At 43.6% G+C, this 27,437-nt stretch overlaps 1 protein-coding gene across 1 annotated transcript in view; it reads right to left on the bottom strand.

Annotated features, from left to right (window-relative positions):
- SLIT3 (slit guidance ligand 3) overlaps positions 1-27,437 on the bottom strand; it is a 572,835-nt gene that overhangs the window by 507,056 nt on the left and 38,342 nt on the right. The window contains exons 2-3 of the mRNA XM_031689760.2: positions 22,279-22,350; positions 16,150-16,221 (exon numbers count right to left, since the gene is read on the bottom strand). Of these exons, the coding sequence (XP_031545620.2) occupies positions 16,150-16,221; positions 22,279-22,350 (144 nt within the window). The remainder of the gene's footprint in view (positions 1-16,149; positions 16,222-22,278; positions 22,351-27,437) is intronic.

Genomic DNA, 27,437 nt, shown 5'->3' with positions numbered 1-27,437 from the left:
TTATAAATGGTGTACTTGTGCACTGTACGGTAGAAAGTTCTCTAGTGTGTACATATATCAAATAAAGACAGCAGTACCAGAGCCAATCACATACATTTAATCACATTTTATTTATTTAGCTGCTCCCGGGAGAAGAGCCTGGCAGTGCTGCCGGGAGGCCGTGGGACTTTGCGGAAACAGCTGGAAGAATCTGGGGAGAGGGTCTGAGGCCGAGAGCCAGGCAGAGTCCCCATGAGAGGGGGGTTGCCATTTAAGAGGTTTCCTAAATGACAGAAGCAGGAGGACATGCTCTGAAAACAGAAAAGCTGTCAGGGAGTGGAATTACTGGGTGACGGGGAGTAAGGCCTGCCAAACAGAAATTCTCTAAGTAATGACATGGTGCAGCCAATAGGGAACATCTAGCCATTTGAAACGCCGTAAAGCAAGGGTGTCTTGAAACCGTTTTTTGGTTTTTTTTTTTAATACATTTGTTTAGCATCTCAATCTCCCTACAGCACTCACAGCTCAGAGATAAAGTCTTTAACAACATATATTTAACATGTGCCTGTTTTGTGCTGTTTGGTCTTTGGGCCACTAAAAACAAGCACACGCAAAACATTAAGTTTCAAACGAAAAGGAAAGCATCCTGGAATATCATTCTTCATTTTACAGCTCGACAGCTCCCAGGGATCTTCCTAGTTAGAACCTTAATTATGGAAATTCTCGTTTGTATTACATGATTTATTTAAGACCCTGTCTTTCCAAGAGAAGAAAATCCAGGTTTTGAAGCACCTCTCAAAACAATTTATTCTTCTCCACTGACTGACTGCTTTGGCCAGCGATCGTCAATTTATAGTACATTATGCCAAAGCAAAAACACTCTAATAACTTAATCAAACACTTAAAATCCAGCTCACAGCCACACGCGACACAGAAGCAGTTCTCTCAGCACTCTCGTTAAAGGTCAATTACCATTTTGATTCCAAACCTCCACATCTTGGAGAAGACACACACACACACACACACACACACACACACGGAGAGAAAGAGGGAGACGTAAGCATTTTGAGGTTCAAAACATGGCTAATATATTCCCAGGCTTAGCGTCATTCTCCTTGTTACACTTCGAAATGAGAAAACTGATCCTTTAGCTGTATTTTTAAAAATTCTTGCCAGACAATGTGATGTAAAGAAAGAGACCACAACAAATGAAGCTCAAGTATTGGTTCTTTTGATTTTCAAGGAATTCAGGGGAAGAACTGGGCACAATTCTACACTGGTGATGTGGCCGTCCCCACAAGGACAGTATTACAGAAATAAGAATGATGATTTGCATTGTTTTGTGTGTGCGGCTTTTCAGAATGCTTTAGCAGATACATAACTTTCTGACAATGCCTTCACTCCTATCAGACAGAAAATACGACAAAGCTTGTTTTTCGATGAAAAAACATGCTTTGACCACTTCTGATGGTGGAACAAGGTCAGGAAGGCGACCTGGTGTGTGTTTGGCAGGCGGTGTGTGACCTAAGGACGGAAAGACGCCAATGAGTGAAAATGCAGTCATTGGGTTCACTTGGTCAAAGAAATGGTTCTTTCCTTGTTCATCACTCTTGACCTACGATGATGATGAAGAGAAGGGAGAGAAGGAGGGTCCAGGAGGATGGCTAAAGATACTGTGTGATAACTGTGCTAGTCACGGTGTGAAATGCTTCACACGGGTAATCTCATGAGAGCCTGGTGAAGTAGGTTAACAGAGTCAGCACGTCATGTATGCATTTAACCTGTGAGCGAAGTGTAGGCACCCAGCAATAATTAGAGAAGAACAAGGGAGAAATATAAGATGCAGAAGGTCCTATCAGTCATTCTTCTCAATGAACCTGTGCCTCCAAATGCCTCTGCTCTGTTCCTCCCTCAGCCTCTCAGTCCTCATGGGCTGCTCATGGTCAGCATTTTTTTGTTGACGGGGATTCCAGAGGCCAATGGTACTTCTCAGTACCAAATGGTCCCTGTAAGTCTTACTTATGAGAGGTAGAACCAAATTGTCAATAATTCTGAATATCTTCCATTTTTACCTCTCACACCAACTTCAGAGATAAGCCTCTGATTGAAAGGCAACTCTACTCAACAATGATTATCTCCGTCTAACTGACAGTACTTGGAGCTATTAAGGAACTTTCCCGAGGTCTCAGAGCCAGTAAGTGAAAGGAGAAGATCGATCCAGGTTGAAATCCAGGTCTAACCTAACCCTAGAGTCCACGTGCTTCATTTTATAATCATTAGGCTAAGTGTCCACCACACACTCACTCTAGCTAAACTAGCAGATGGAAGGGCCTGTGGAAGCTTCCAGAGAGTGGCCCCTGTTCTTCGTGTCCCCATCCCAAATGGCCCCAGATGCATCACTCTTTGTCAAACTGGTAGTCATGATTTATATTCCTATTTTGTCTTCAAGACCCAGTTCAAGCGGTGCCTCCTTGGTAAAGCTTCCCCTGACCTCTCCAGTAGAGACCTCTCTGCACTCTTCAAAGTCCAGTATCTGCCACGTTGAAAGACACATGTTTATATGCTTGCCTTCCCAGTAGGCTGTCAGCTCCTCGAGGACAAGGATTCCCTTGTATTTCCCCCCCAAATGCTAGTGCTAACACAATACCTGGTGCACAGAAGATGTGCAGTAAACGCCTGTTAATGCTGAACTGTCTAACACACAAGATGAAAAATAACTCCTGCATGCCCCTCTGGAGGTGGATGGGTGCAGTGGGGTGGGTGGGAGAGGAAGCTGCTGGGAAAAAATATGACAATCTCTGTCTCAGAGATTCCCCAGGAACGCAAAATCAGTCATTTTTTTCAGTCCTGCTTCAGAGACTGAAGTGAAAGGCTTAGGAGCATTTATGACAAGCCAGAGACTATCCTCAATGCTTTGCATGCATGCTATTTAGTTTCAGCGCTATGAGGCAGATACAGAGATGTTTTATAAATGAGGCATCTGAGGCTCAAAGAGGCTCATTAATTTTGTCCAAGGTCAAACAGCATGTAAATGTGAGCCCGAACACCAGAGCCCAGGTTCCTTACTGCCCTGCGATAATTTCTTCCTCCGTTATTGGCTTAAATTCCTGCCATCACTGACCCTGCACTCTCGAGTTTTGTTCCCTCCCTGGGAGAGAGCCCCATCATCCACTATATGGCAGTCTGGAGGGTTTAGGGGCAGGTCTGCCAACAGCCTCCTCTTCTTCTACCTCAGTCCTTTCAATACGACCAGAGGAGAGCGAGGTTGGTGGCGGGAGTCAAGTAGGGCTGGCCTATGCCTGCAGCCTGGCAGTCCCACCTGGGCCTCCGATGGCCGTGAAGATCTTCTCTAGCTTTTGTTCCCCCCCGATATTTGCCTAAATAAATTGTATAGCTTCCTTTCCGTCTGTTTTGTAATTCTTAAGGAATCAATGGAAAAAATATTCCAAGATAGAAGTTGTTGGGTTTTTTTTTTAATAAGGGATAATAATATAAACTAATCAAAAATCTGTCAGCAGTGGTCTTTGTGGTGTTGGCAGCTTATACCCACACAGATACTGGGTTTTTTTTTTTTTCCAAGAACTTAGAGTAATTTAAGTGTTGACACCGCAGGCGATAAATTTCACAAAGAAAACCCTGTCCATAATTCTGAGTTAATAACAATGCTCAGGCTTTGATGTTGATACAAATGAGGCCGAATGAAGAAAAAGCCACATTCATGGGCTGTTGGAGGGTCTGCCTGTAAATGATGAGCTCCAGGGACATAAGACATGTTAGTGACGGCGGGACAAGCAGGGTTCTATCCACCAGGAACAAAATGACTCTTGCAGTAATTTAAAAACATATGTATTTGCCACACATATGTGTTTAAATATACAATCTAGCTATTTACTTCACATCTAATTAAAGAGTAAATGAGAACTCTGGGTTAGAGCTAAGGGCGCCTCTGTGCTCTGTTCTTTGGAAAAACCGAGCTAACCCAAGGCAGCTCGACCCCTCAAATACTGTACGCTGCATGAACATCTCACGGAGTCAAATTCCTCTCTAGCCTGTTTCCTTGTCTGAGGAAACTGAATAATGTAATATCTCAAGACTCCTGCCAGGTCTTGACAGGGACCTTATATCCCCCCCTAGTTCCTAAATTCGGAATAGTCCCGGATTCGAATCTCAGCATGACAAGTTACTTTAACTTTCTGAGCTTCAGTTTTTCTCTCTGTGAAAGGGATATGATCATTTTTTAAAATACATTAAATATTTATCAACAAAATGTTCAAACATACAGAAAAGGCAAAATGTATCTTGAACATTCCTATGCCCACCACTTCAATTCAACGGTTGTTTTCATTCTGCTACCTTTGCTTTTGTTTGTTTTCTTTACTGAACCACTTTGAAGTAAATGTTAGACATCAGGCCACTTGGTCCCTGAATTCTTCAGCATGCACTCCCCGCCCAAATATGAAGATTCTTTTATGTAACTGAGTACCATTATCATATTTAGCAAAATTAGTTAATTCCCTAACATCATCTGATACTCAGTCCACTTCCCAGATTTCTCCATTTGTCCCAAAATTTTATTTTACACATTAATTTTTTCAAACCAGGCTTCAGTTAAGAGCCATGGATTGAAGTTGGTTCTCACATTTGTGTCTAAAGTCTCTTTTTAAAATAATTTTTTGAAGTGTAACATATATTCAGAAAATGCACAAGTCGGAATTGTACAGTTTGAAGCATTTCCACCAGTGAACAGATCCACCAAACCTCTACCCAAATCTCGAAACAGAGGATGATACACCCCAGAAACCCTTAAAGCCCCCTTCCGTTTACAACCTTCCAATGATAAACACTATCCTGACTTTTAATACCATACATTGCTTTTGCCTGATTTGGAGTCGAGTAATATAAATTCTTTTATGTCCTGCTTCTGTCACTTACTCTGTGTCTGAGATCTGTCATGTTGTCACGTGTAGCAGTAGTTTTTCTGTGCTGGTGCTGTCACCCCTCTCCATCAGTCTATCCCATGGTATAAATATACCACGGTTGATTTTTTTTCTCATGTTGGTGAGCATTTGGCTCGTTTCCAGTTGGGGGCTATGGCAAAGAGTGCTGCTGTGAACTTTCTTGTGTGTGACACTTTTTGTGGGATGTAAATGGAGGAGCGGAGTTGCCGGGTCATGGGGTGTGTGTAATGTTCGGCTCTACTTGACACCGCCAGAGAATTTTCCGGAGTAGCAGAGTCGATGAGTCCCATAGCAGGGTATGAATGTAGTTTGTTTCACATCATCATCAACTTGTAAGTTTTCTTATACTGTTCTGATGAGCGTAGAGTCTACGTCCCTGTGGTTTTATTTTACATATCTCTGAAGACTAATGGCACATTGAGCGTCTTTTCATATGACCCTTGGCCGTTGGGATATCCTCTTTTCCAAAGTGCCTGTTCAAAACTCTTAACCATTTTTCTACTGGGTCATTTTTCTTTTTCTTATTGATTTGCAGAAGTTCTTTATATATTCGCAATGTAACTTCTGTGTCAGTTACATGTGCTGCCCATATCTTTGCCCACCCTGTGACCTGCTTTTTCACTCAATTAATGATGTATTTTGATGAACAAAAGTGATTTTAATGTAGTCCAATTTTTCTGTCTTTTTTTTTTCCTGGAAATTTAGTGCCTTCTGTATCCTGCTTAAGAAACGTCAACCACCCCAAAGTCATGAAGATATTCTATGTTATTTTCCAGAAGGGTTATTATTTTATCTTTCAAATGTAAATCTACAATTTACTTGTAACTGATTTTGTGAATGGTATGAGCCGGGGGCAAGATTATTTGTTTTCCATTTTTAATTACTCCATCACAATTTATTAGAGCATCCATTCCAAGCTACTTCACAGCACCATCTCTGTCCTCCAGACACTAAGTGTCCTCCGATTATTCGGGTCTTCAATCTGTCTTGACTACTCTTGGCCAACTGCCATTTCCGTGTAAACTTTAGAATCATTTTACCATTTCCACAACAACCTACCTGTTAGCATTAGGACTGCGCGGAATCTATGTATCAATTGGGAGAGAACTGACATTTTTGAGATACTGCACTTTCTAATCCATGAACATAACGTATTGTGCTGTATCTGAGTCATCTTTCATTTTTTTTTCCCAGTAACGCTTGTGGTTTTCTCTGTTAAAGCTTTGCACATTTTTCATTAGATTTATTCCTGGGCAGTTGACTTTTTTGATGCTGTTATAAACATCATTTAAAAAACTTTCCTAATTATTTGTTGTTGGTATATAGAAGTTATATTGATGTTTTGGTATACTGATACTGTGTCCAGTGATCTGAGGAATTCATTTAGGAATCCTGATAGCTTATCTGCAGCTTATTTTGTATTTTCTATACATATAATCATGGCACCTGCAAATAATGACATTTATATTTCTTCTATTCTAATCCTTATGCCTATTCTTTCTCTATTCTTCCATTCTTCCTTCTTTTTTTTTAAATCATTGCCAGGACAAGGATTTCCAATACAATGCTGAATGGGAGTCATGATGATAAGTGTCTTTCCAGAGGAACACTTTATGTTTCACCATTAATTATGATGTTTGTTTCAGGGTTTTTGTAAAGAAGTTCCATTTTATTCTTAGTATTTTAAATACTTTATGAATTAGTGTTGAATTTCATTAAATGCTTTTTTTTTTAGCATCTTTGGAGACGAAATGACTTTTCTCATTTATTCTGCTAGTGGGAAGAAATACATCATTATTTACGAGACAACAGGAATTTATCGCTGGCTCATGTCATAGCCATATGCATGTCAGCAGGGATTCAGAATCCTTCCACTTTGTGTCCCTACAGAGTCCTGTCAGTTTAGCCAGCACAGGGAATAGGGAGCGGGGATGGAGGATCAGGGAGAGGACAGCACTTCTCATCCCACGGAATTCTGTCAAGTCCCCACCTAACTTTGAGGAGAAGTGTGGACCGTATCTGTCCTTATGCCAATCTCTCTCCAGTCTTTTGGTTGTATGAAACTTGTTCTCTGGGAGATTCCTTAAGAAGAGCTCCATGAAAACCATGATGCCTGAGTTCCTGAATGCTCATAATTTTTTTTTTTTTGGTCATCATTACTCTTGAATATACGTATGGCTCTGATTCACAGTTTATAAAATCTCTGCTTCACAGTTTATGTCCCTAAAAAGTTATTCAGTTGTTTTCTAGCTTTGGAGTCAAAACTAACGCTGGAAATCTGATTTTCTTTTCCGTTATGAGTATCTAATTGATTGAATGTTTAAGGATTTTTTTTCCCTTTAAAATACAATTGTTTTATTAAAATGTTTAGTTTTGAACCTGCAAGGTCTATTTTTCCAGGCATCTGGTGTCCTTTCAGTATGTGCCTTCAAATCATCTTTTATTTCAAGAATTTTTTCATTACTATTAGTTTCGTTTTGTTGCATAGTTTAGTTGTCCTCCTCAGAGATTCATATTCTAGGTGTATTAAAACTTCTTTACTGACTTCTATGTCTTTCACTTTCTCTTAAATTTCTTTTACCTCCATATTTGTTTCTTATTGATTTAAAACTTTTTCCTTTCCATTTTCCATTTCTCTTAAAATATTATCCATTACATTTATCTGCTCTTGAATTCCATCTAAGTTAGTACGTATTTTCGGTGTAAAACAGTAACATTTATTTTGCCCGTGAATCTCTAATTCAAGTGGGATTTGGAACAGTCAACTTTTTTAAATAAATTTTTTTATATTGGAATAGATTTAGATTTACATAAAAGTTGGGAAGACAGTACAGAGCGATCTCACACACCTCCTACCCAGTTTCCAGTATTAAAATCTGACATTAATACAGTACATTTGCCATAGTGACCCCATATTAACACATTATTATTAACTAAGGTCAATACTTTATTAAGATTCCCTTAGTTCTTACCTATGTCTTTTTTTGTTTTAGGGTACCACCCAGGATTCCTCATTACATTGAGCTGTCACATCTCCCACGCTCCTATTGGCCATGACAGTTTCTGGCTTCTCTTGTCTTTGATGACATCGACAGTATTGCAGACAATTCACACACTTTTTAGAATGTCCCTCAGTTGAGATTTGCCTGATGTCTTTCTCATTAGACTGGGGTGATATGGGTTTTTGAGATGAAGATCACAGACGTAAAAGACTGTTTTCATCACACCATATCCAAGATACATGCTATCAACATGATATGGACCTTGATCACCTGGCTGAGGTGGTGCGTGTCACATTTCTCCACTGTAAAGTTACTATTCCCCGCCCTCCCCTTTTCGCGCAGTACTCTTTTGAAGGACATCACTATGCAAAGCCCACATTTAAGGAGTGAAGAGTTGTGCGGCACCTCTTTGAGGGCAGGAAACCTACATAAGTTACTCAGAATTTTTCTGCATGGGCGATTTCTCCTCTCCCCACTTATTTACTCAATAATTTATTTACAGCAGTATGAACTCATGGATATTTTATACTTTGGTATATACTTATAATACAACCCTGATTTACTTTTTTGTCGATCAAATTGTTTCAGCTTTGGCTGTTAGGAGCTCTCTTAGTTGGCTCTTATGTCCTTTTGTTATAGCCCATGATTGTGCACTTGTTGTTGGTTTTTTTTGTATTTTTTTTACAATGTTGTATCAATTTCTGGTGTACAGCACAATGCTTTAGTCATACATGAATATACAAACATTCATTTTCATATTCTTTTTCCCCATAAGCTACTACAAGATATCAAAGATAGCTAGCTCTCTGTGTTACACAGTATAAACTTATTTATCTATTTTATGTATACCAGTCAGTATCTGCAAACCTAGAACTCCCAACTTATCCCTTCCCAACCCCCTCCCCCCGGTAACTATCGTTTTGTTTTCTATGTCTGTGAGTCTGTTTTGGTTTTGTAAATAAGTCCATTTGTCTTCTTTTTTTTAGATTCCACATATAAGTGATATTACACGGTATTTTTCTTTCTCTTTCTGGCTTACTTCACTTAGAAGGACATTCTCTGGGGCCATCCATGTTGCTGCAAATAGCATTATTTTATTCTTTTTTATGGCTGAGTAGTATTCCATTGTACAAATATACCACAGCTTCTTTATCCGGTCACCTGTTGATGGACATTTAGGTTGTCTCCGTGTCTTGTTGTTATTGTTGTTGTCTCTGAGCACTTCCCTTCTGGCACAGCCTATCTCAGCCCCAGTCCTGGAATCAATCCATTTCTCCAAGATACTGTAGTTCCTTTTTAATAGAGAACTGTATTAGAAACCCAGATCTCATACATGCCAGGCATGTTCAATGCCACTGCAGTGTTACTGCTTCTAGAGCCATCTTGCTAAGACAGCAAGTAAATATTTGCTTGTATGCAAACCTATGTGTATTCACATAACAATAAATATTTCTATGTATTTGTCCATCTGTATTAAGTGAAAGTATCTATATTGGGTTAAGCATTTGTTCATACTGATGTCTCCAACTCTAATCCCTTACCTCCTGGGTCATTACAGCTTTCTCCATTGCTTGTCTGTAACCACCCATTTCAACAGTTAGAAACCTGCCCCACCATCCGTTGTTAATCCCAATGTACATGGATAGTGGTTTCAGATTGGTTAACCCATACCCCTGTGGGAAACAACTCTCAACTAGAGCACAGTTCTCCTGTGCTAGTCCTTTTGTCTTTAGTCTCATAGACTCCACTTATTTCAAATCTACTTTGGTCAGTTTTTCCTCCATCACCTTCGGTGAGGTTGATTCATACATTCATCACAGCCTGCATTTCATCATGGGATCCTCCAGTTTCTTAAATGATACTTTTAATTTGCATGCATTAAGCTCAGTCTTTGTGCTTCCAACTCTATTGATTTTGATCAATGCATATATTAAGCACCCACTATTTCAGCATCATACAGCATAGTTTCACCACCCTCAGTCCGTCCTCTCCCATGCTTCACCCATTCCACCCTCCAACCCCTCTTCTTCCCTGAACCCCTAGCAACCACTGATCTGGATGATGAGATACAATGATGTTTAGCTTTTTAAGAAACTGCTAAGCTTTCTTCCAAAGTGGCTGTACCATTTTGCATCATCAGCAGTAATAAATGAGAATTCCAGTTACTCTACCTCCTGACCAGCAGTTAGTATTGCCAGCTTTTAGTATTTTAGCCATTCTAGTAGGTGTGCAACAGTACCTCACTGTTGTTTAATTTGCATTACCCAAGTGAAAATGATGTGGAGAATGTCTCCTATGTTTATTTGCCATCTATACACCTTCTTTGGTGAAGTGCCTCTTCAGATCTTTTGCTTCTTCCTTCCTTCCTTCCTTCCATTTCTTTCTTTCTTTTGTGGGTAAGAGTGTTTGTTTTCTTACTGCTGAGATTTGAAACTTCTCTATATATCCTGTATACAAGTTCTTTATCAGATATATGCTTTACAAAAATCTTCTCCCAGTCTGTGACTTGCTTATTCATTCTCCTAACAGTGTCCTTTCTAGAGCAAAAAATTTTAATTTTAATAAAGTTCCATTGACCAACTTTTTTCTTTCATGGATCTCATGCTTTTGGTGTTACAGTTAAAAAAAAAAAAACAACAAAACTCATCCTCAAACTCAAGTCATAAAGATTTTTTTTCTCTTATGTCTTCTTCTAGAAGTTTTAGTTTTACATTTTACATTTAGGTCTAAGACCCATTTTGAATTAAATGTTGTATAAGACGTATGGTTTGTGTCTAGGTTCAATTTTCTGCATATGAGCATCCAATTTTCCCAGCACCATTTATTGAGAAGACTATTTCTCCATTGAACTGTCTCTGCACCCTTGTCAAAAATCAGCTGACTATATTTGAATGGGTCTATTTCTGGGCTCTCTCTTCTGTTCTGTTAATTTATACGTCTATTATTTCGCCAATACCATGCTGTCTTGATTACTGTATGTTTATAGTGAGTCTTGAAATTGGATAGTGTAATTCTTCCAAGCTTGTTCTTCTTCGGAGCGGGCAGTCTTTATTTAGAAATGACTTCTTTTATTCCTAAATTGTTTCTTGAGTTCTCTGCCCCTCCTTTCAAATCCTACTTTTCTCTAATCATCTACTTTTTGAGTTTTTAAAATTCAGGTTTATGTTGTTCTTTTAGAGTTTATAAGATCTTAAATTTGTGCAGCTAGTTTTAAACTATTCTACTGCAGTTTTCATCTGTTTTGTGGGTACCTCTTTCTTGCATGTTTTCATTGTTTCTGTGGAGGTTATGATGTTTCTTCTTCTTCATTTTTCCTACAAAAATTTCTGTATGGGCCTCAATCATAATCTTCTTGGTTGCTTATTTCTTAAATGAAGGAAATTCCCTGTCATTTTATGAGGGAGGGTTGGGAAGTGATAACTTTTTAGCTTTGAGAGTTCAGAACTCATTCTTGGTGGGGTGTTTTGGGGGGAGGGCAGGGTATGTGTGTGTGTGTGTGTGTGTGTGCATGTGCATGTGTGTGCACGTGTGTTCGGTTTTGCTTTGGCAAACTAATGGAAAACGTGGCCTTGCATTTTCTAACATCTGACTCTTCTGGTGATTTCTAACACCTTTATCAAGAAGTTCTCTTTTCCTTTCTACTATTGTTCCTGTTCTGACTGACTACTCCCAAAAGTTTCTTACCAATGCTAGCATTTTGGAAAAGGGCCTTGTTTTGGCTAGTTTGAAGAATTTACAGGACCCAGAATACTCCGAGTACTAATTAGTCAGTATCACATTATGAGTCCTTTGTACTTAACCATGAATTGGATCTATTCAAACTCCCTTCTGATTTGACAGCTTTTCTCAGATTGAACCCTGTGTTTTCCAGTGAGTATGTATCCGGAACTTAAGCAATCTCCCGTTCTCAAGGCCTTCCCTCTGCTTTCTCCCACACAGATGAGATGACGTAACCGTTTTACAACCACCAGCTGTTTTTCCCCACCTGCTTGTACTGGGGAGGCAGGTGCTTACTGGGATCCTTTCTCAACCACTTTTACTGTAAATTTTGTCTGTGAGTCTTTGGTATTGCCATCCCAGCTATTCAGCATGTTTTTATTTGAGGGGAGAGTTTTCAAATATTAAACCAACTTTGCCTTACTTGAATAAATCAAACTTGGTCACAATACATCCTTTTCAAGTAACTCCATATTCATTTTGCTAATATTTTGTTAGGAAATTCATATAAATATTCATGAAATAGGTTGGTTTATACTTTCTCTTGAAATACCTTTGCTGGGTTTTGCTACAAAGATTGTGATGTCCCTACGACAAAAGCTCTTTTTTTCTTTTTTATAGAACGAGTTTATCCTAAATCAATACTATTTATTTCTTAAAACTTTGGTCAAATTTACTGGTGAAGCCATCTGAGCCTAGACTATTCTTAGTGAAATATTTTAATCAAAGGTTCAATTTCTTGATAGATATAGGACATACATACTTTCTACTCCTTGTTTTAGTTTTTAATTTTATTTAATCTTTTAATTTCATTTAATCTTTTAATTTCATTTAAACTCCATTAACCTTCCCAATTTTTTATGCTACTGTTTCTATCCTAAGCTTCCTTTAACCTAAAAGAGTCAAGTCCCACCTCCTTCATTGCAATGACTTTTGAAGAGACCAGAGCAGTTATTTTGTAGAATGTCCCACCACCAGGATTCGTTTGTCTCCTCCTGGTTTTATTTAACTTGCTCCTCTATCCTGTTCACTTCCTGGAAACCAGAAGAGAACTCTAACTAAATTAGATTTAGGGGCAAGCATATTTAGCGATAATACTTCATGAGCAATGCTTTGAATTTTGTATTTTATCACATAAGGAACATGATAATTCTAACCTCATAATATTGTTATATGGACTAAATGAGATGGTATATGTTGTGACTCAGATGGCACCTAGCACATAATAGCAAAGAGCTATTTCTTGACCTGAGACCTATTAACATTTGGGGATGTAATTCTTTGTTGTGGGAGCTGCCCTGTATATTGTACGAGTGTTGAGCAACATTCCTGACTTCTACCCATTACATGCCTTAGCATCCTGCAGTTGTGACAACCAAAAACGTCTCCAGACATGGTCCTCTGGGCCAAGGGGTTGGGGTGGGGATTGGTGCCAGTTCAGAACCACTGGTATAGAACAAAACCTCAAGTTTTTGATAAAAATTCTACAATGGTACTTCCTACCATGCCTTGTGGAAGGCGTTAAGATTAGCAGCTAAATGGAACACAATTCTTCACCTCAAAATACTCGTGGTTTTGGGGAAAGACAATCAGGCAAACGGGGAATACGTGCTATGATATGGACAATCATGTGTTGTCATGGGAGAAGGGCACCTAACTGAGTCTGGAGCAGGAGTCCTCTCACGGAGGAACAGAGAATTTCCTGAATAGAGACCTGAAGGCCAGAATTCTCCCCCCACCCCCATAAGTCTCAGGAGATCACACCAGTGATGACCGCTCCAGATGAAAACAGACATCACAGAAATGATATAATTTCCAGCCTCTTTTTCAGAGGGTGATCGAGAGGGATGAACCCACTACCAAATCAGAGACACAGGTAAGCTAAGCCAGCACAATCAGCCATCTACTCCGTCCGCTGTTACTAGCACACACACCGTGTTTTCCCATTCTGTAGTTCTCTGTCCCGGGGACAGACTGGTAACCAAAGCCAGATGAACCGCGGACAGGATAACGTCACATACACTCCGACGCGGAAGAGCCTTAAACGAGGGTGCCTCTCGCGCTGTGCACACTGGTCCAGCTGCCTACGCTTCCGCTCTCCTTCCGGACCAAGTCCTCCTTCAGCTCACTTGCAGTACAAGTCAGAGACTGGCTAGCTGCTCACTAAGCCGTTTCCTCTAACTCCAGAGCACAGAGCTGGACGACCTCCCCAGCCTCCCCTGCAGTTTACGGCGGCCGCGCGGCTGGGCTCTAGCCTGAGGTTCGGAAGAGCAGAAGCAACACATACTCTTTCCAGGTCCTGCCCGTGAAAACCCCCCGTGTGCAGTCCTTCCTGCTGTCTTCCCTTCCGCTGGCTTGATGCAGACAAACACTGGTCACTTGGAAGCCAAGATTTAAAGATGGTAGAGCCGGGGAGTGGAAGGAGCCCACGTCCTGAAGTCTCCCCTTGGAGGAGAGAGGCCCGGCGACCAGGAGCGCCCTTGTTGGGTTTTATATGAATAAGAAGTAAACTGCCACCGTCTTAAATGATGAGACTTGAGGGTGTATCTAGTACGGCAGCTAGCATTGCCCTCCTAATACACCGAAGTAGAGAAACAGCCAGGTTTACCCTGCAGCTGTACTCCCCTCAGTGCCCCAGACATGCACGGTGTTTCAGCCATGTTCAGCCAAAGAAAAGCACCTTTTGCTAGAATATTCCACGGATAGTCCCTGGAGTTAAATGGGTGCATGACAGGCTATTTGCAGGACCATTGCTAAAGATCACACTTCATCTAATGCCTGCTGCACGGAAGTATGAAGCAACGCAGGCTTTGATGTCAGACAGATGTGGCTTTGAATCTTGGCTTCCTCCCCTCCCCCCCAACAATTCTTTGGCTTCGTCTCCCTGAGTCTCTGTTTCTTTATCTGCAGAATGAGGGTAATAACACCTCCTAGGAATTTTGTGGGGATAAAATAACAGACAGCATATAACACGCTGGCAGAGGTCCCAGCATGTCCACGGTACTCAATTAGTTCCTTCCCAACAACCACGAAATTAATGAAATGGGAATTTATTTACACTTCTAATCAGAACACTAAGCAAGAAGTGGCCTTATCACAAAGGGTTTTGTATTTATTCTGCCCCGGTAAATTTGAGTATTTCATACAAAGGAAGCAGGTTCAACACATACTTTTCCCCCCTTGGTCTAAATAAGGAGAAGAATTAAAATTTTAAGAAACTTAAAAGTATAAACAGAAGCAACATTCATTATTTGCATATCTATTTTCCCTATTAAGGAATAAATGTCATATTCTCAAAACCAGCAACAGTGGGACATGCCATGCTGACCTCTGCCCTGGAAGGAGAGCAATAAACGAGACAGTGCATACCACAGAGTGGGGAGTTAAGGATTTTGCTGGGTAATGTCCCTTTCCCCTTCCCATGTCGCCCCAGAGGGAGTGGCTCCAAGGGAAAAGATGGCGGATCACAAAGCGAACAAGTGGGTGGCAGGCCCTCCACCTTACCCAAGCGCATCCCTGTAGATGAGAGTTGGCAACAGGGCAGGTAACTAAGGAAGGGTCCTTCCAGGTAAGAGGGAGAGCAGTGAGCTGCTGAAGCCCCGTCCCCTGAACTGCAGGAGAAGGAGGCTGAAATGTCAGGTCAACCAGGATACAGAGGGAAACGTGGAAAGAGCCGCCCACCAGCATGACTAAGTGCTCTTGGGGACAATCCCCACTCAAAGGGCAGAAAGCAAATATCCAGATGTTATGAGCTGCCAGATGTGATTAACCGAGGAAAGGTGAAGCTGCCCACTTAACCATCTGAGCAGCTCCCCTCCCCCGCATCAAAGTGACCCAGGAGTTTTCTGCAAAAGCATTAATCAATAAAACAAATGGAGGCTTTATCCATCCCCCATCCCCACCCCTCTTCCTCTCTCCCTCTGACAGACTCAGAACAGTGGCCTATTTTTAAACCACTGGCAATGCATTCTCTCGTGGAAATATGTGGGCTTCCTGGCATAGGCTGATGATCACTCAGAGGAGAAACAGGCACACCGAAGGCCTCGCCCACTCGCCTGAATTCCTCTCCCACGAGAATGGGGCAGAGGGGGCTCAGGGAGGAGAGGGCCTGAGAAGGGAGCCCGCTGCCCATGCAGAGGAGTAGGGAGTAGCTGATGCTGGCTTCCATGATGGGGATAACTAACCACGGTCCTTCTTCCCCAACAAAAGGGAAGGCTGAGCCTTGGGCAGGAACAAGCTCCACGTACAGCTACCAAGAGAGAGCTCAAGGCTGGGAAGCAGAAAAACAAGCCCCAGATGCCAATTCCAGCATCTTTTAAAGAAAAAAGTTTAAGTGGATCTCAGTATCTCTTTAACAGGCATCTAAGGTGCTTTAAATATAAGAACATTTTATTGAACATTGGAGCTTTTTTTTTTTTCTTTTTGGAGCAAGGTCACAGTGCTGCCAATTTACAAATAAGACTTTTTAAGAGAGGAGGCTGTGCTATACTTACAATCTCTCCAGCTGCTTCAGATCCTGGAAGGCGCCTCTCTCGATGACGCTGACCTGGTTGTCTTCCAGATGCCTGGAACCACAGAGGCAGCAATGGTCAAGGGCATGCGGGGCTCAAGATTCTCGTACTAGGCTTCAGGCCACGCAGGCATGGTCACTCGGCCCCTCCTTTGACCCTCTGGGCAAACCCCCACCCCCCGCTAGGATCAGTCTGTTGGGACAAGATAATGCACATCCCAGCTTGGTGTCACGGTAACCAGGGTTTCGCCGCCTGCACACTTCTACCTGACAGATTGGTTTCCATGCCTCTATTTTAAGAATGTTCTCAGCAAAGGCCCCCCCCTTCAAGCTCTGCAGGATGTTGCACAGAAAAAGAGGGAAAAGCTGCTTCTTATTAAAAAAAAAAACATATATTCAGCATCTCTCCCCTCAGAGCTCCCTCCTCCAAGGAGTCAAAAATACTTCATTGAAAAGGGCCTTCTCCGCTCACTCTGTCTCTGGGTCACCTCGTAGAAAGGCTGAAGCTATTGTCGCGTGACTGCCTGTGCCTGGAACTCCACTTGCCCAGGGCCCGGCTGCTCCCAACATGAAAGTAATGGTCACAAAAGCTTGGTATCCCGGGCGGGCTCTGCTGACCTCCAAAGTCCACCAGGCAGGTGGTTAAAAGTTTGATTCATGCATGTGGCATATCCTAAGAATTCAGTATACAATGAAACATTTGTTTCCTTAAGTTAAAAAAAAAATGGCAGCTTAAACTGGATTAGCTGCATTGTAGGGAAGGAAAGACGCGAGTGCACACAGTTTCCACCCAGGGCCGACCCAGGTGGCTGAAGGGGACTTAGCCGGGATGCAGCTGTGGTTGAAGGATGCTTCTTTGGAAGGTGGAGTTTAGGAAGGGCTCTGGGCTCCTCTGGATCAGGAAGGAGGGAAGGTGCCCTGAGGCACCCGAAGGAAAAGCAGGAGAAGGAAGAGCAGCCTTGAGGAAGCCTGGCCTTCACTTCCGAACGACTCCTTCCTCTCCAGCCCTCCACCTCCGAGACGTTTCCCAAGCCCCTGCTTAACAGTCAGACCCTTTTGTTTATTTTCGAGTCCATCTTCCTCACGATGCTTGAGGACCAAGAGGGGAAGGACTTCTGCTCGCCATCACAGTCCCGGCCCTGACACAGGTGCCCAGCACTGCAGCCACGGAATAAAGACTTAGTGAATGAACAAAAAAAACAAAAGAGGACCTCGGGCCACAGCACATACTGATTCTATGTCCTCAAGGAATAGGCTAGTCTGAGACACATGATGTTTCAGACACATGACTATGACACTGACGGGGGTATATTGTTTGGGCTCAATGATATTTCACATTTTTTTGTGAATTTGTAGCAAACAATTAGAAACCAGGATATTATACACACATACACACACACCGGATGAAAGAAACTCCTTCAGGGAAGTCAGCTCTCATATTTCCAAGCAGCAGCAGTTGGCCAGAGTCCTCACCCGCTCTGATTCACACGTTTGTTACTTCTGGGCCCTGCAGGCTGGCCTCATATCCGTTCCTCACTTAGCATTATATGGGCACCAAGGAGCAGAGACGTTAAGAGACTTGTTCAAGGGGAAATTATCTGTATGAAGTCACACAGCTAGCGAGGGGGAACCCTAACTCCCAGTCTGGTGTGCTTGTCAATTTTGGTGGAGAATCTCTTTCCTGCTTTCTTACCAGCTGATGGTGTGACACGGGGCTACCCAGTCAACCTCTCAGAGACTCAGTTTCCTCATTTGTAAGGCAGAAAAAATAAAACATCTCATAAGTCCTCGTGAGCATAAAAATGGAATAAAGTATATAAATGATCTAGCCCAGGATCTGGAGTGCAGTCAGAGGCTTAATACATGTTCTTTTTCCTCCCTTCTCTTCCTTTTCCATTCCGCCATATGGCAAGAAGGGCCTGGGGATGCTAACAGACTCATACCAGCACATCTTGCTAAACAGGGAACCAGTGCAATATTCGTGACTAGGGGTTTGTTCAGCTGGGTTTTTACTATCAATCAGTCCATCACAGAACTTGTCATTACTTTCCGATTGTCACAAGGAGCAACCCTAGGGTGGCTGAGAGTCACAGTCTCTCACGGTTTCTGAAAGGGTCTAACCCCAAATCCCACGATGAGTATCTTCATTCCTTACTCACTAATCTAATACTATGAGCCTCTTTCTGAAAGGGGAGTAGAAGAGACGGGAACACATCTGTATTTGGTACCTGCCCCCCCTCCTCTTGGCTCAGGCCCTGGGAGGCTAACTTTTCCCCACTTCATCAAGAATCTTCCCTGACTCTGGTTTCCTACTGGGTTCAGCCAAAGGGAGTCACCAGCAGGAGAGGAGAGGGTGGGAGGAGAGTGAGTCAGGGGGGGGATTTATCCTCAGCTCCCTCCCTCCCAGGTCACTTCAGGTTGACTGCATTTTTCTACCTAAGACCACAGGTGCTGTTAGGCGACTTTGCTGGGCTCAGTTAACCACTTCCTCCCACTGCTCTTGAAGCTCCAAGCCCCAGGGAACTGCACCATCTCCTCCTGGTTTCTCTTAGCCTCGCCCACACCTCTGCAAATAAATCTGTATTTAGCTCGCCTCGTTTGTCCTGCTGGGATCTACTCCCTAGATCTATCAGAGTGCAGCCTGTACCTGGTCTTTAGAAGCTCAGTAAGTAATCAACATTTGATGAATAAACGCATCACTGAGTGAATGAGCGGTGGACCTCCCACCCAGACTTCTAGGCTGTGATGCAATTCAGGAGCTTGTGCTAAAGCAGGTGCTGTCACTCCCATTGCACTGACCAGATGCCGGGGCTCCAGGAAAGGCCGGACCCCCAGAAGGGCTGTGTAAGGCTTGAATCTGTTCTAAGTTACAGGGACACAGGCTGTGTTCATTTTCAGTTCTTCTGGCATTGTTATTTTTTTTTTAGTTTTCACACTAGATCACAATCGGAAATCACCCCTATGTGATGATGGCTGGGGTGGAGTTTAACCCTTTTACTAACCCCATTTGGGGTAAAGCTGGTCCCCACATCGTGGGCATAGCAGAGTTCTTGCAACAGACTACTAAGAAAGGGAATATAATTGATACCACCAGCAGAGAATTTTTCCTATTCCTGCCCCTGGAAGAAAAGAATTATTAGAAGTAATTCTTTTATCTTCTCCTTGAATGTACTTTATTTGGGGAAAATTGCCTTTGGATGAAGCCGAAGTCCCCCGATCTTCATTTTATCTGCGTTCGCCCATTCACCTGCACCGTATTAACAGTTCTGCATGGAAATGGGTGGCGAGCTCAAATTACTCAAGACTATTGAGTCTTTTCTGGCTTCACTATCAATTGTACATAAGAAACAGATACAGGGAAACGCCAAGGTGTGATGAAAGCTTTTCAAAAAAGATAGTTGTCTAGGTTACTCGGCTAAAAAGAAGAGACTGAGGGGAAAAAATGGTTTAAACGTCCGGATATTTTGCTGGGGTCGGTTAGGAAGCATTTCAGCTATCCCACGTAGCAGACTCCTTCACAATAATAAAGGGCCACTTGAATGGGATTGCCTTTGAGTTGCTAAGGCAGATAATGAGGCACAGTATATGAACAGAGTCTACAAAGTGTGGGGAGGGAGAGGGCTTTGGCACTGCTGATCAAAATAGGAAGAATGTACCAATTAAGTGAAAAGATAAACTGCAGTCAAAGGAATGTTGTAGACCATCCAGAGGACATTAATATGATCTTTCGTGATTGTTTTAAACTTTCTATTTGCAGAGAGCAGATATGGAAATTGGAATTTTTATTAGTCTTTCTGATGTCACGGTAAGAAAAATCAAAGGGTTATTTTTGACTGCGTTAGAAAAATGAAGCATCAGGTGAAAATTCTGACTTGTATGAAAGGAAATCTCTCACTGATGCAGAGGGAAAAGATGGGGAAAAAAACAGAGAAGTTAAATGTCTACTCTTTAAGCTGGTAAATGACCTGGAACCAGAAGTTTACTGCCTGTATTTCTCAAATAAATATCACCCTAAAACTGAGCCATGAAACTCCCCCGCCTTTCTCCCAGTCTCAATTCTGACCCCCACACACTTGTCAGAGCTGCCAGTCATTTGACAGACACATGACTGCTTGGGGCAAAAGAAAGACTTGGCAGAGGGTAGGGTCTTCCCTTTAGGGATGGTGGGAGGAGGGTGTACTGGCCAAAGACCAGAAAACACATCGAGGGGAGAGTTATCTGCGGGCTGGAAGCCCCGCGTTCACATCCCAGCATCCCCAACACGCCGGTGCTCAGGGGAACTCAGGTAAGCCACCTGCCCTGCAGCGCTGCAAACGGTAGACCATCACCTTCCTGGTTTTCTAACCTTTCTGTAAAACAGACAACAGAGGTACTGCACGGAGGTCAGAAAGCACACATTCTGGGTTCTGCTTTCTCTTCCTTCAGCTCCCTGTGACGTGGAGTTGGGACCACTTAATCTACCTGTGCCTCTGTTTCCTCCGGGCAGAGAGGAGTTAATAACGACATAGCAGAGCTTGGTCTGTGAAAGGTACCGTACATATGTCGGCTTTCATCATCATCATTACCACATCTACTTCTCCATCAGGAAAACAAGGCAATATACGTAATGTTCCACAGGTTCCAGTGAGAATAAACAGGCTGTTCATGAAAATGACCAAACCACGCAGCATTATATGCATGAGGACCTCTATTTGTTATGGCTCAAATGGCAAGCCCCTCTCCCTGCAAAATTCATGTATTGAAACCTTAACTCCCAGTGTATCAGAATGTAACCTCAGTTGGAGACAGGGTCTTAATTGAGGTAATCAAGGTAAAATGAATGCGCCCTTACCCAGTATGACTGGTGTCCTTATAAAAAGGAAAAATTCAGACACAGAGACAGACACGTGTAGAGGGAAGATAACATGGAGCGAGCGACCCAGGGAAAAGACAACCATCAAAAACCCGAGGAATCCCTGAGGCCTCTGGAAGCTGGAAGAGAGGCCTGGGCCAGACCCTTCCCTCACAGCCCTCAGAAGGGACCAACCCTGCCGACATCTTGATTTGGGGCTTCTGGTCTCCAGAACTGTGGGACAGTAAGCTTCTGTTCTTTAAGCCACCCTGTCTGCGGTACCAGGGTACAGCAGCCCTAGGAAACTAAGATACTATTAATTCCCTGTCTTACAGATGAGAAAACTGAGGCCCAAGGGGGTACAGTGATTTGCCCAAGGTCTGTCACATGGGCAGTTAATTCCGAGTCAGGACCAGAACCTAGTATTTCCAGCCCCTAAAACAACACTCACTGTATTAGAAAGGACTATTAGTAGAAAGAAGAAAGTGGCTTTCGATACCAAGACTTCTGCTGCTACCTTCTAGTAAAAATTTGCCAGCCAAAATTCCACGACACAACAAACACCAAGGCAGTGGCCAGACTTACGGAGCCACACTTATGGGTCAAAATCAACTTCTGAGTGAAGAAGCACAGAGGGTCCAATTGCTCTTCTCTTGTTCCTCTGAATGTCTGAGATGCATCGGTAGATAAGCACTTGGGCAGCTTATCTCTGGGACTTAGGGATGGGTAAAAGTGCTCCATATTCAGCAATGAAACCTGATATATCTTGCTGCCCGGTGGCATCGATGCCCAGCTCAAATTGTGCTACCTGTCTGCGCATAGCTGCAGGCGTTCAGCAAGGGCTCTGACCCTGTCTGACTCTCTCCCTCCTTCCTCCCCTCCTTTCCACTAAGCAACAAGATAAATAACTTTTGTCCTGATTGCTCGTTTAATGCACAGGCTGGAGAAGAAATTATAATCTCTGTGGAAGGGAAGCATGGTGAGTCAGCCTGACTCTGCTGTCATCCTAGAAGCCGGGCATGTTGATTTATTTGTGTCTAACCTTCTGTTCTCCCTGTCACCGGAACTGACTTCTCCCATCGGTCTGGCCCAGCCAGCAGCATGGAGACACAGCATGAGAGAGCTGGGAAAACCTGGATGTACCGATGAAGGGCTTTCTGCTGCAGAAGGATGGATTCCTGGTGCCCAGTGCTTGGAGGTGTGAGGTCAGGGCAGTGGAACATTTTCACAGGGCTAAAGAGCTGAAAGTGAAGATGCATCAGAGAGCCACGTGCTACTTACAAGACTCGGAGGTTCTTGAGTCCAGCAAAGTCCATCTTGGTGATCCTGGTGATATTATTTCTGTCCAGGTCCCTGCAATGGAGAATACATTTGGGTCAGATTTTTGCAGGTTACACTTATGGTCTATTCAATCCAGACTGACTTGGACGGGAGGGACGTTGCTTGACAAGGAGAAAGCAATTTCAGTGATTAATGATATCCTCTAGAGCTGCCAACCAACCTTAAGGACACTGTAGGGAGTAAGCTAGCCATTATGCACACAGTAGGGCCCTGGTATATTTAGCTGCCTGGCTTCTGTTGCCCCTTCTTCAGATGACAAATTTCTCTTTGAAAGCTCCCCACCCTCAAGTCTCAGATTATACCATACTACTGGGGCTGACCCCTCTCCCCAACTCTAAGGATGGGCACCTGATCCAAGTCAGGATTATAAGCATTTTCACTCCCTTGAACCACAGTGATTGTTTCAGGAATGCAAACATGACTCAAATTCCCAATAGCTTTCTCTCCACTGGAGTTGCTAAGCTGTTCAGGGTTGCCAGAAGCCATCTTGCCACCATGAAGAGAGAATTTCCCAGAGCCAGGAGATGAAGACAGTAGCTGGATCCACCCATGCCTGAAGTCAGTATCTCTGTATTTTGAGATTATGTAAGCCAATCAATCCCATCTTCCTTATATTTTGTCCTAAATCGGTTTGAGTTGAAATTTGTATCCCCTGAAACCGAAAGAATCTTGACTGACTTTGACACCGAGGTACTTGTCTATTTTCTCAGCTCTAGTTTGCAAACTCTCTGAAGACAAAGACCATATCTCATTTAACTACACAGCTCATCATAGGAGAACATGTGCCTGGCACAGAGCAATCTTATACAACAGGTAAAGACAGCTACATGGATTACTCCTGCCCCAACTTGTAGGCTGAAGCTCCTGAAGATGGCCCCAAAGAGAAGAATTTGCCACGGAAAAACTCAAAGTATTATGGTGGTATCAGTGTCAGGGAGAACCTTGGGTGGTAGAACACCAAAGTCAAGAATGAGCCTGTGAACAACTGTATACATATTGTGTTCACTAAAATTATCTAAGAAGACTGGATACAAAAAAAAAAGAAAGAAAGAAAAAGACAATGAATAGTATGTTACAGTTCTTAATAATGGCAGCCCAACAATTAATTTCTACTTATCATGTCTTCCTGAAGAGAAACTTTTCAGGGTTTTTGCTCAACTTGAAGATTCAACAAGGTGTCTGTAAATTGGCTTTGCTTTCCTCCAGAACACTTAGGTTCTAAGAGACCATTTTCCCAATGATAGGTCTCCACCCATATGTTGACTGTTTCTCTGGTTCTCCTAGTCAGGTCCTGAAGTTGCCATCCTATAGTTCTGCCTCAGAAAGACCTGTGAGTTTTCAACTGTCATAAAATGAAAAGGGAAACAATGTTCAGATTCTAGCACTTTGTATAAGGAAAATCAAGTTTAAAGAAGAATTACTCTCCTGATTTCAAAAATCATACTGAAATAAACATCAAGTGAGTCCTTCAGCCAACCCACCAAGGAATCACCTCCCTTCTCCATCCAGTTTTCCACTACCTAAAATAGCAGAGTTGGTTCTTAACTAGCCTGTGATGGAGAGGGGCAGTGTTTAGACTTCTCACATTATGCTGAGTGCTGGTAAAGGAAAAGCAAGAACTACATAGGGAAATAAAGAAAGTTTGTTCATGCAAGGATTGAACACCAGTGCATAGACAGGATTCTTTGTGTGCTCATAATCACCCCGAGTTCCTTCTCACCTTCCATCTCAATTGGGGTGGATGTTTGGGGGCCCTGAAAACTGTGAATATGATGATGCAGCTAAGGGCTTAATTACTAGGACACAGCGTGGTATCTCGGCAGCTTGTGCTACTGGCTGTGGCACCAACATTTCCAATTAATATTTATTTACGAAGGGGCACAAAGTGTGCTGCTGAAATGCTGTGGACTTGGGGGCAGGGGGTCGGGTGGGGACTGTGGGGTTGCCCCAGCCACAGAGTCAGTGTTTGGGAGGCTGAGCTTCAGATGGAGGAAGCAGCCCTAAGTTTGAATCCCTGCCCTGCTACCTACTGAGTGACTTAAGGACCATTCATTTTATCTCTGAGGCTCAGTTTCTCCATTGACAAAATGAGGGTGACAATCTTGACCCCAAGAGTTTTTATCAGGGTTAAATGAGATGATGTGTACACAGTGCTTATCAGCACTTGCTGAATACTCAATCATGGCAGCTGCCGTTACTACCATTAGCTGAACTGCATCCTCCCATCCCTCCCACCCTCTCACCCTCCCCTGCAAAAACTCCACTCTGAAATTTCAGTGCACCAAGAGCAGATGATCGCTTCAGCCCAAATTACGTGCCGGAGAGATGAGTCCCGGGATTTCCCCAAGAGACTGCTGGTGTGCTATCTTCCTATAGGCAAAAAGTGGAGTGCATCGTGTGGCTGGTAAATAGAGTGACAGTGCCCAGAGCGGTCTCCTCCCACTGCCTCTCCCTTGCAGCATTTCTATTTCCGTGGTATCTGGGTGCAGAGAGAGCTGTGTTATCTGTCTGCCACCCGCCCCCACCCGTACCCTATACGCACTGCCAGGGAAGTCAGGGAGCACATGGGCTTTGAGGTGACACAGGTCAGGGTTCAAATCTCTGTCCCACCCCCAACTCCTAGCTGAGTTAGAGGAACTTGATTTCTCTAATCCTCCATGCTTTGCGTAACCCTCTCCCACTTGCAGACCTAGGAACGGTGAGGAGCACAGAGCCTGGACTGCCAACTTGCTTGGCTGAAAATGGGAACTAATGAAACTGCCACTGAGAAGAGGCTGCACCTCCTCATGTGGCCCTCCCTCCCCCAGCCCCACCATCCCAGTCCGGGCTCCTCTGGACCTTTAGCTGGACTTCTCGACCTTCCGCTTCGTCCTTGTGGGAAATCAGTCTATTTCAGCCCAGGACGAGTTCTGAACCATGTGCAGGCATGCATGATGCCAACTAGGGTGATCCTAGACGGGGAGGCCATTACGACATCTAGATGTGGGGTGGGGAAGTGGGCCCGATTTTAAAACACGTCTTACAGATGATTTCTTTGATGCACCTGCCCTCAAGAGGTGGAGTCTATGCCCCTTTCCCTTGAACCTGAACAGGCCTTTGTGACTGCTTGGACAAACAGGATATGACAGAAGTGATGCTGCAGAACTTCTGAGGCTGGATAAGAAGAGGCAGCAAGTGAGTGCCTGGCTCTTTCTCAGAGCCCGGCACTTCCATCCGAGAAGATCAGAAGGTGTGAAGTCTCCCCTGGATCATGTGAAGGCACCAGAGAGATGGAGAGATGCTTGAGGAGCCCCAGCTGGTCCAGCCCTGGCTGTTTGAGTCTTTCCAGCCTAGAGGTCAGGTGCATAAGTGCAGACACCTTTGAGATTGCAGCCCCAGCTACCACCTGACCATGACTTATGAGAAGCTCTGAGCCAGATCATCCAGCTGAGTCACTCTTGAATTCCTGCCCACAGAAACCATGCAAGACAATACTAAAGTGTGTGTGTGTCTTAAGCCATTAAGTTCTGGAGTGATTCGTTTTGCAACAATAGAACGATAGAGGAGAAATACGTAATGTCTGAATGTTAATTTACCGTTAACACTGGAACTGCATTCACATGACTCTCAACAGCATGTCCTTTTGGAGGCTTGCCTGCCACTCTGGAGACCCTGAGTCCTGTCATTATGGTCAAGGATGGCTCACAGGGGCCAAAGGCCCCCATGTCATTCTAGGGACGAGGGGAGAACAGACCCTTCTCTCAGGCTCCGAGAAGACTGGCATTAGGGCTGCCCTCTAAGTGGGGCTTAGGGTGCCATGGGCATCACCATGGTGTTACATTAGGAATCACACACTGTGGTTACCACGCACTGAACACTGAGGGCAGAGACAGGCAAGCTGCCCACCGGACCGTTCTTCTCTGTCTGGTGCACATAGATTGGCTACATTTCCCAGCTTCCCTTGCAGGTAGGTGCAACCACGTGACTGAGTTCTCATCACTGCGACACGAGCAGAAGCAATACATGGCACCTTCAGGTCTGATCCATAAAACTTCCTGCCCAACCCTCCATATTCTTTCTTTTCCCTCATCTTGGGCTGGATTCAGTAGATCCAGTGGGGGACCCCAAGGATGGCAGATACAAAGAGCCTGAGTCCATGAATGACTGTGTGGAACAGAGACCTTCCCTCTCCTGTGGCCCATTTGCTCACATTAGACTCAGACACATTCCAGAAATACGTCTTAAGCCACTGAAATTTGGGGACTATTCGTTAGAGCAGTCTATATTGATAAATGCAGGATCTTTGAATCACGAGCTTTCCATCCCTTTTTTGTGTGTGTTTCCCCCTTTCTTCGCAACAGTTCTGAAAGGTAGGTATTACAATATTTCTTCAACAGACAAAGATACTGAAGATCCGCCTTCGTAACAGCTGGTGTTTGCTGGGCCCAAACTATGCACCAGGCACTGTGCCAAGAACTTTTATTCTCTCTAATCCGGACAGCAATCGTATGTGGCAGGTACTACTACGGCCCCATTTTTCACACGAGGACGCTGAAGCTCAGTTTCCCTCACCCTAGCTTAGAAGGTTTCATCAGGAAAGCAGCCTGCCATGAGGTCACGCAAGCAGTAAGCGGCAAGGCTGGGATTTGAACCTGGGCTCTTTGAATGCAGAGGCCGTGTTTTTAACCATCACATCATGCTACAACTAGAGCTAAGCATTTTCTACTGCATCGAGGGAACCAATGACTGCAGGAAAAATAAATGAATAAATAGGATGGAACAGAACAGAATAGAATTTCCCTTCATACGTCTTAAAGAAAGCGAAGGGCTTTCTTTCTTACTCCTAGTGGCTCTGCTGCCCGCCCACTCCAGCCAAGCTGGCACATTTCTATCCTGTCTCCCAGGGAGGACTGGGCCAGTGGGAGCGCTGAGCCCTTCCGCAGACTCCAGGGGAAAGCGCCTTCTTGCTGTGTTTGCCTATGTCTGTTTTCTGCCACGCTGCTCATCTTCTACCATGTTGCCTCCGCAAACAGGCGTCACCATGGTAAACTCCGGCATTATTTTTCCCCATCCCAGTCAGTGAATCATAAACCAATGCTGTGACTTGGAGCTCTGTGGTG

This window comes from Vicugna pacos, chromosome 22 (assembly GCF_048564905.1).
Source record: "Vicugna pacos chromosome 22, VicPac4, whole genome shotgun sequence".
Taxonomy (NCBI): domain Eukaryota; kingdom Metazoa; phylum Chordata; class Mammalia; order Artiodactyla; family Camelidae; genus Vicugna; species Vicugna pacos.
This window is presented reverse-complemented; position numbering and strand designations above follow the sequence as displayed.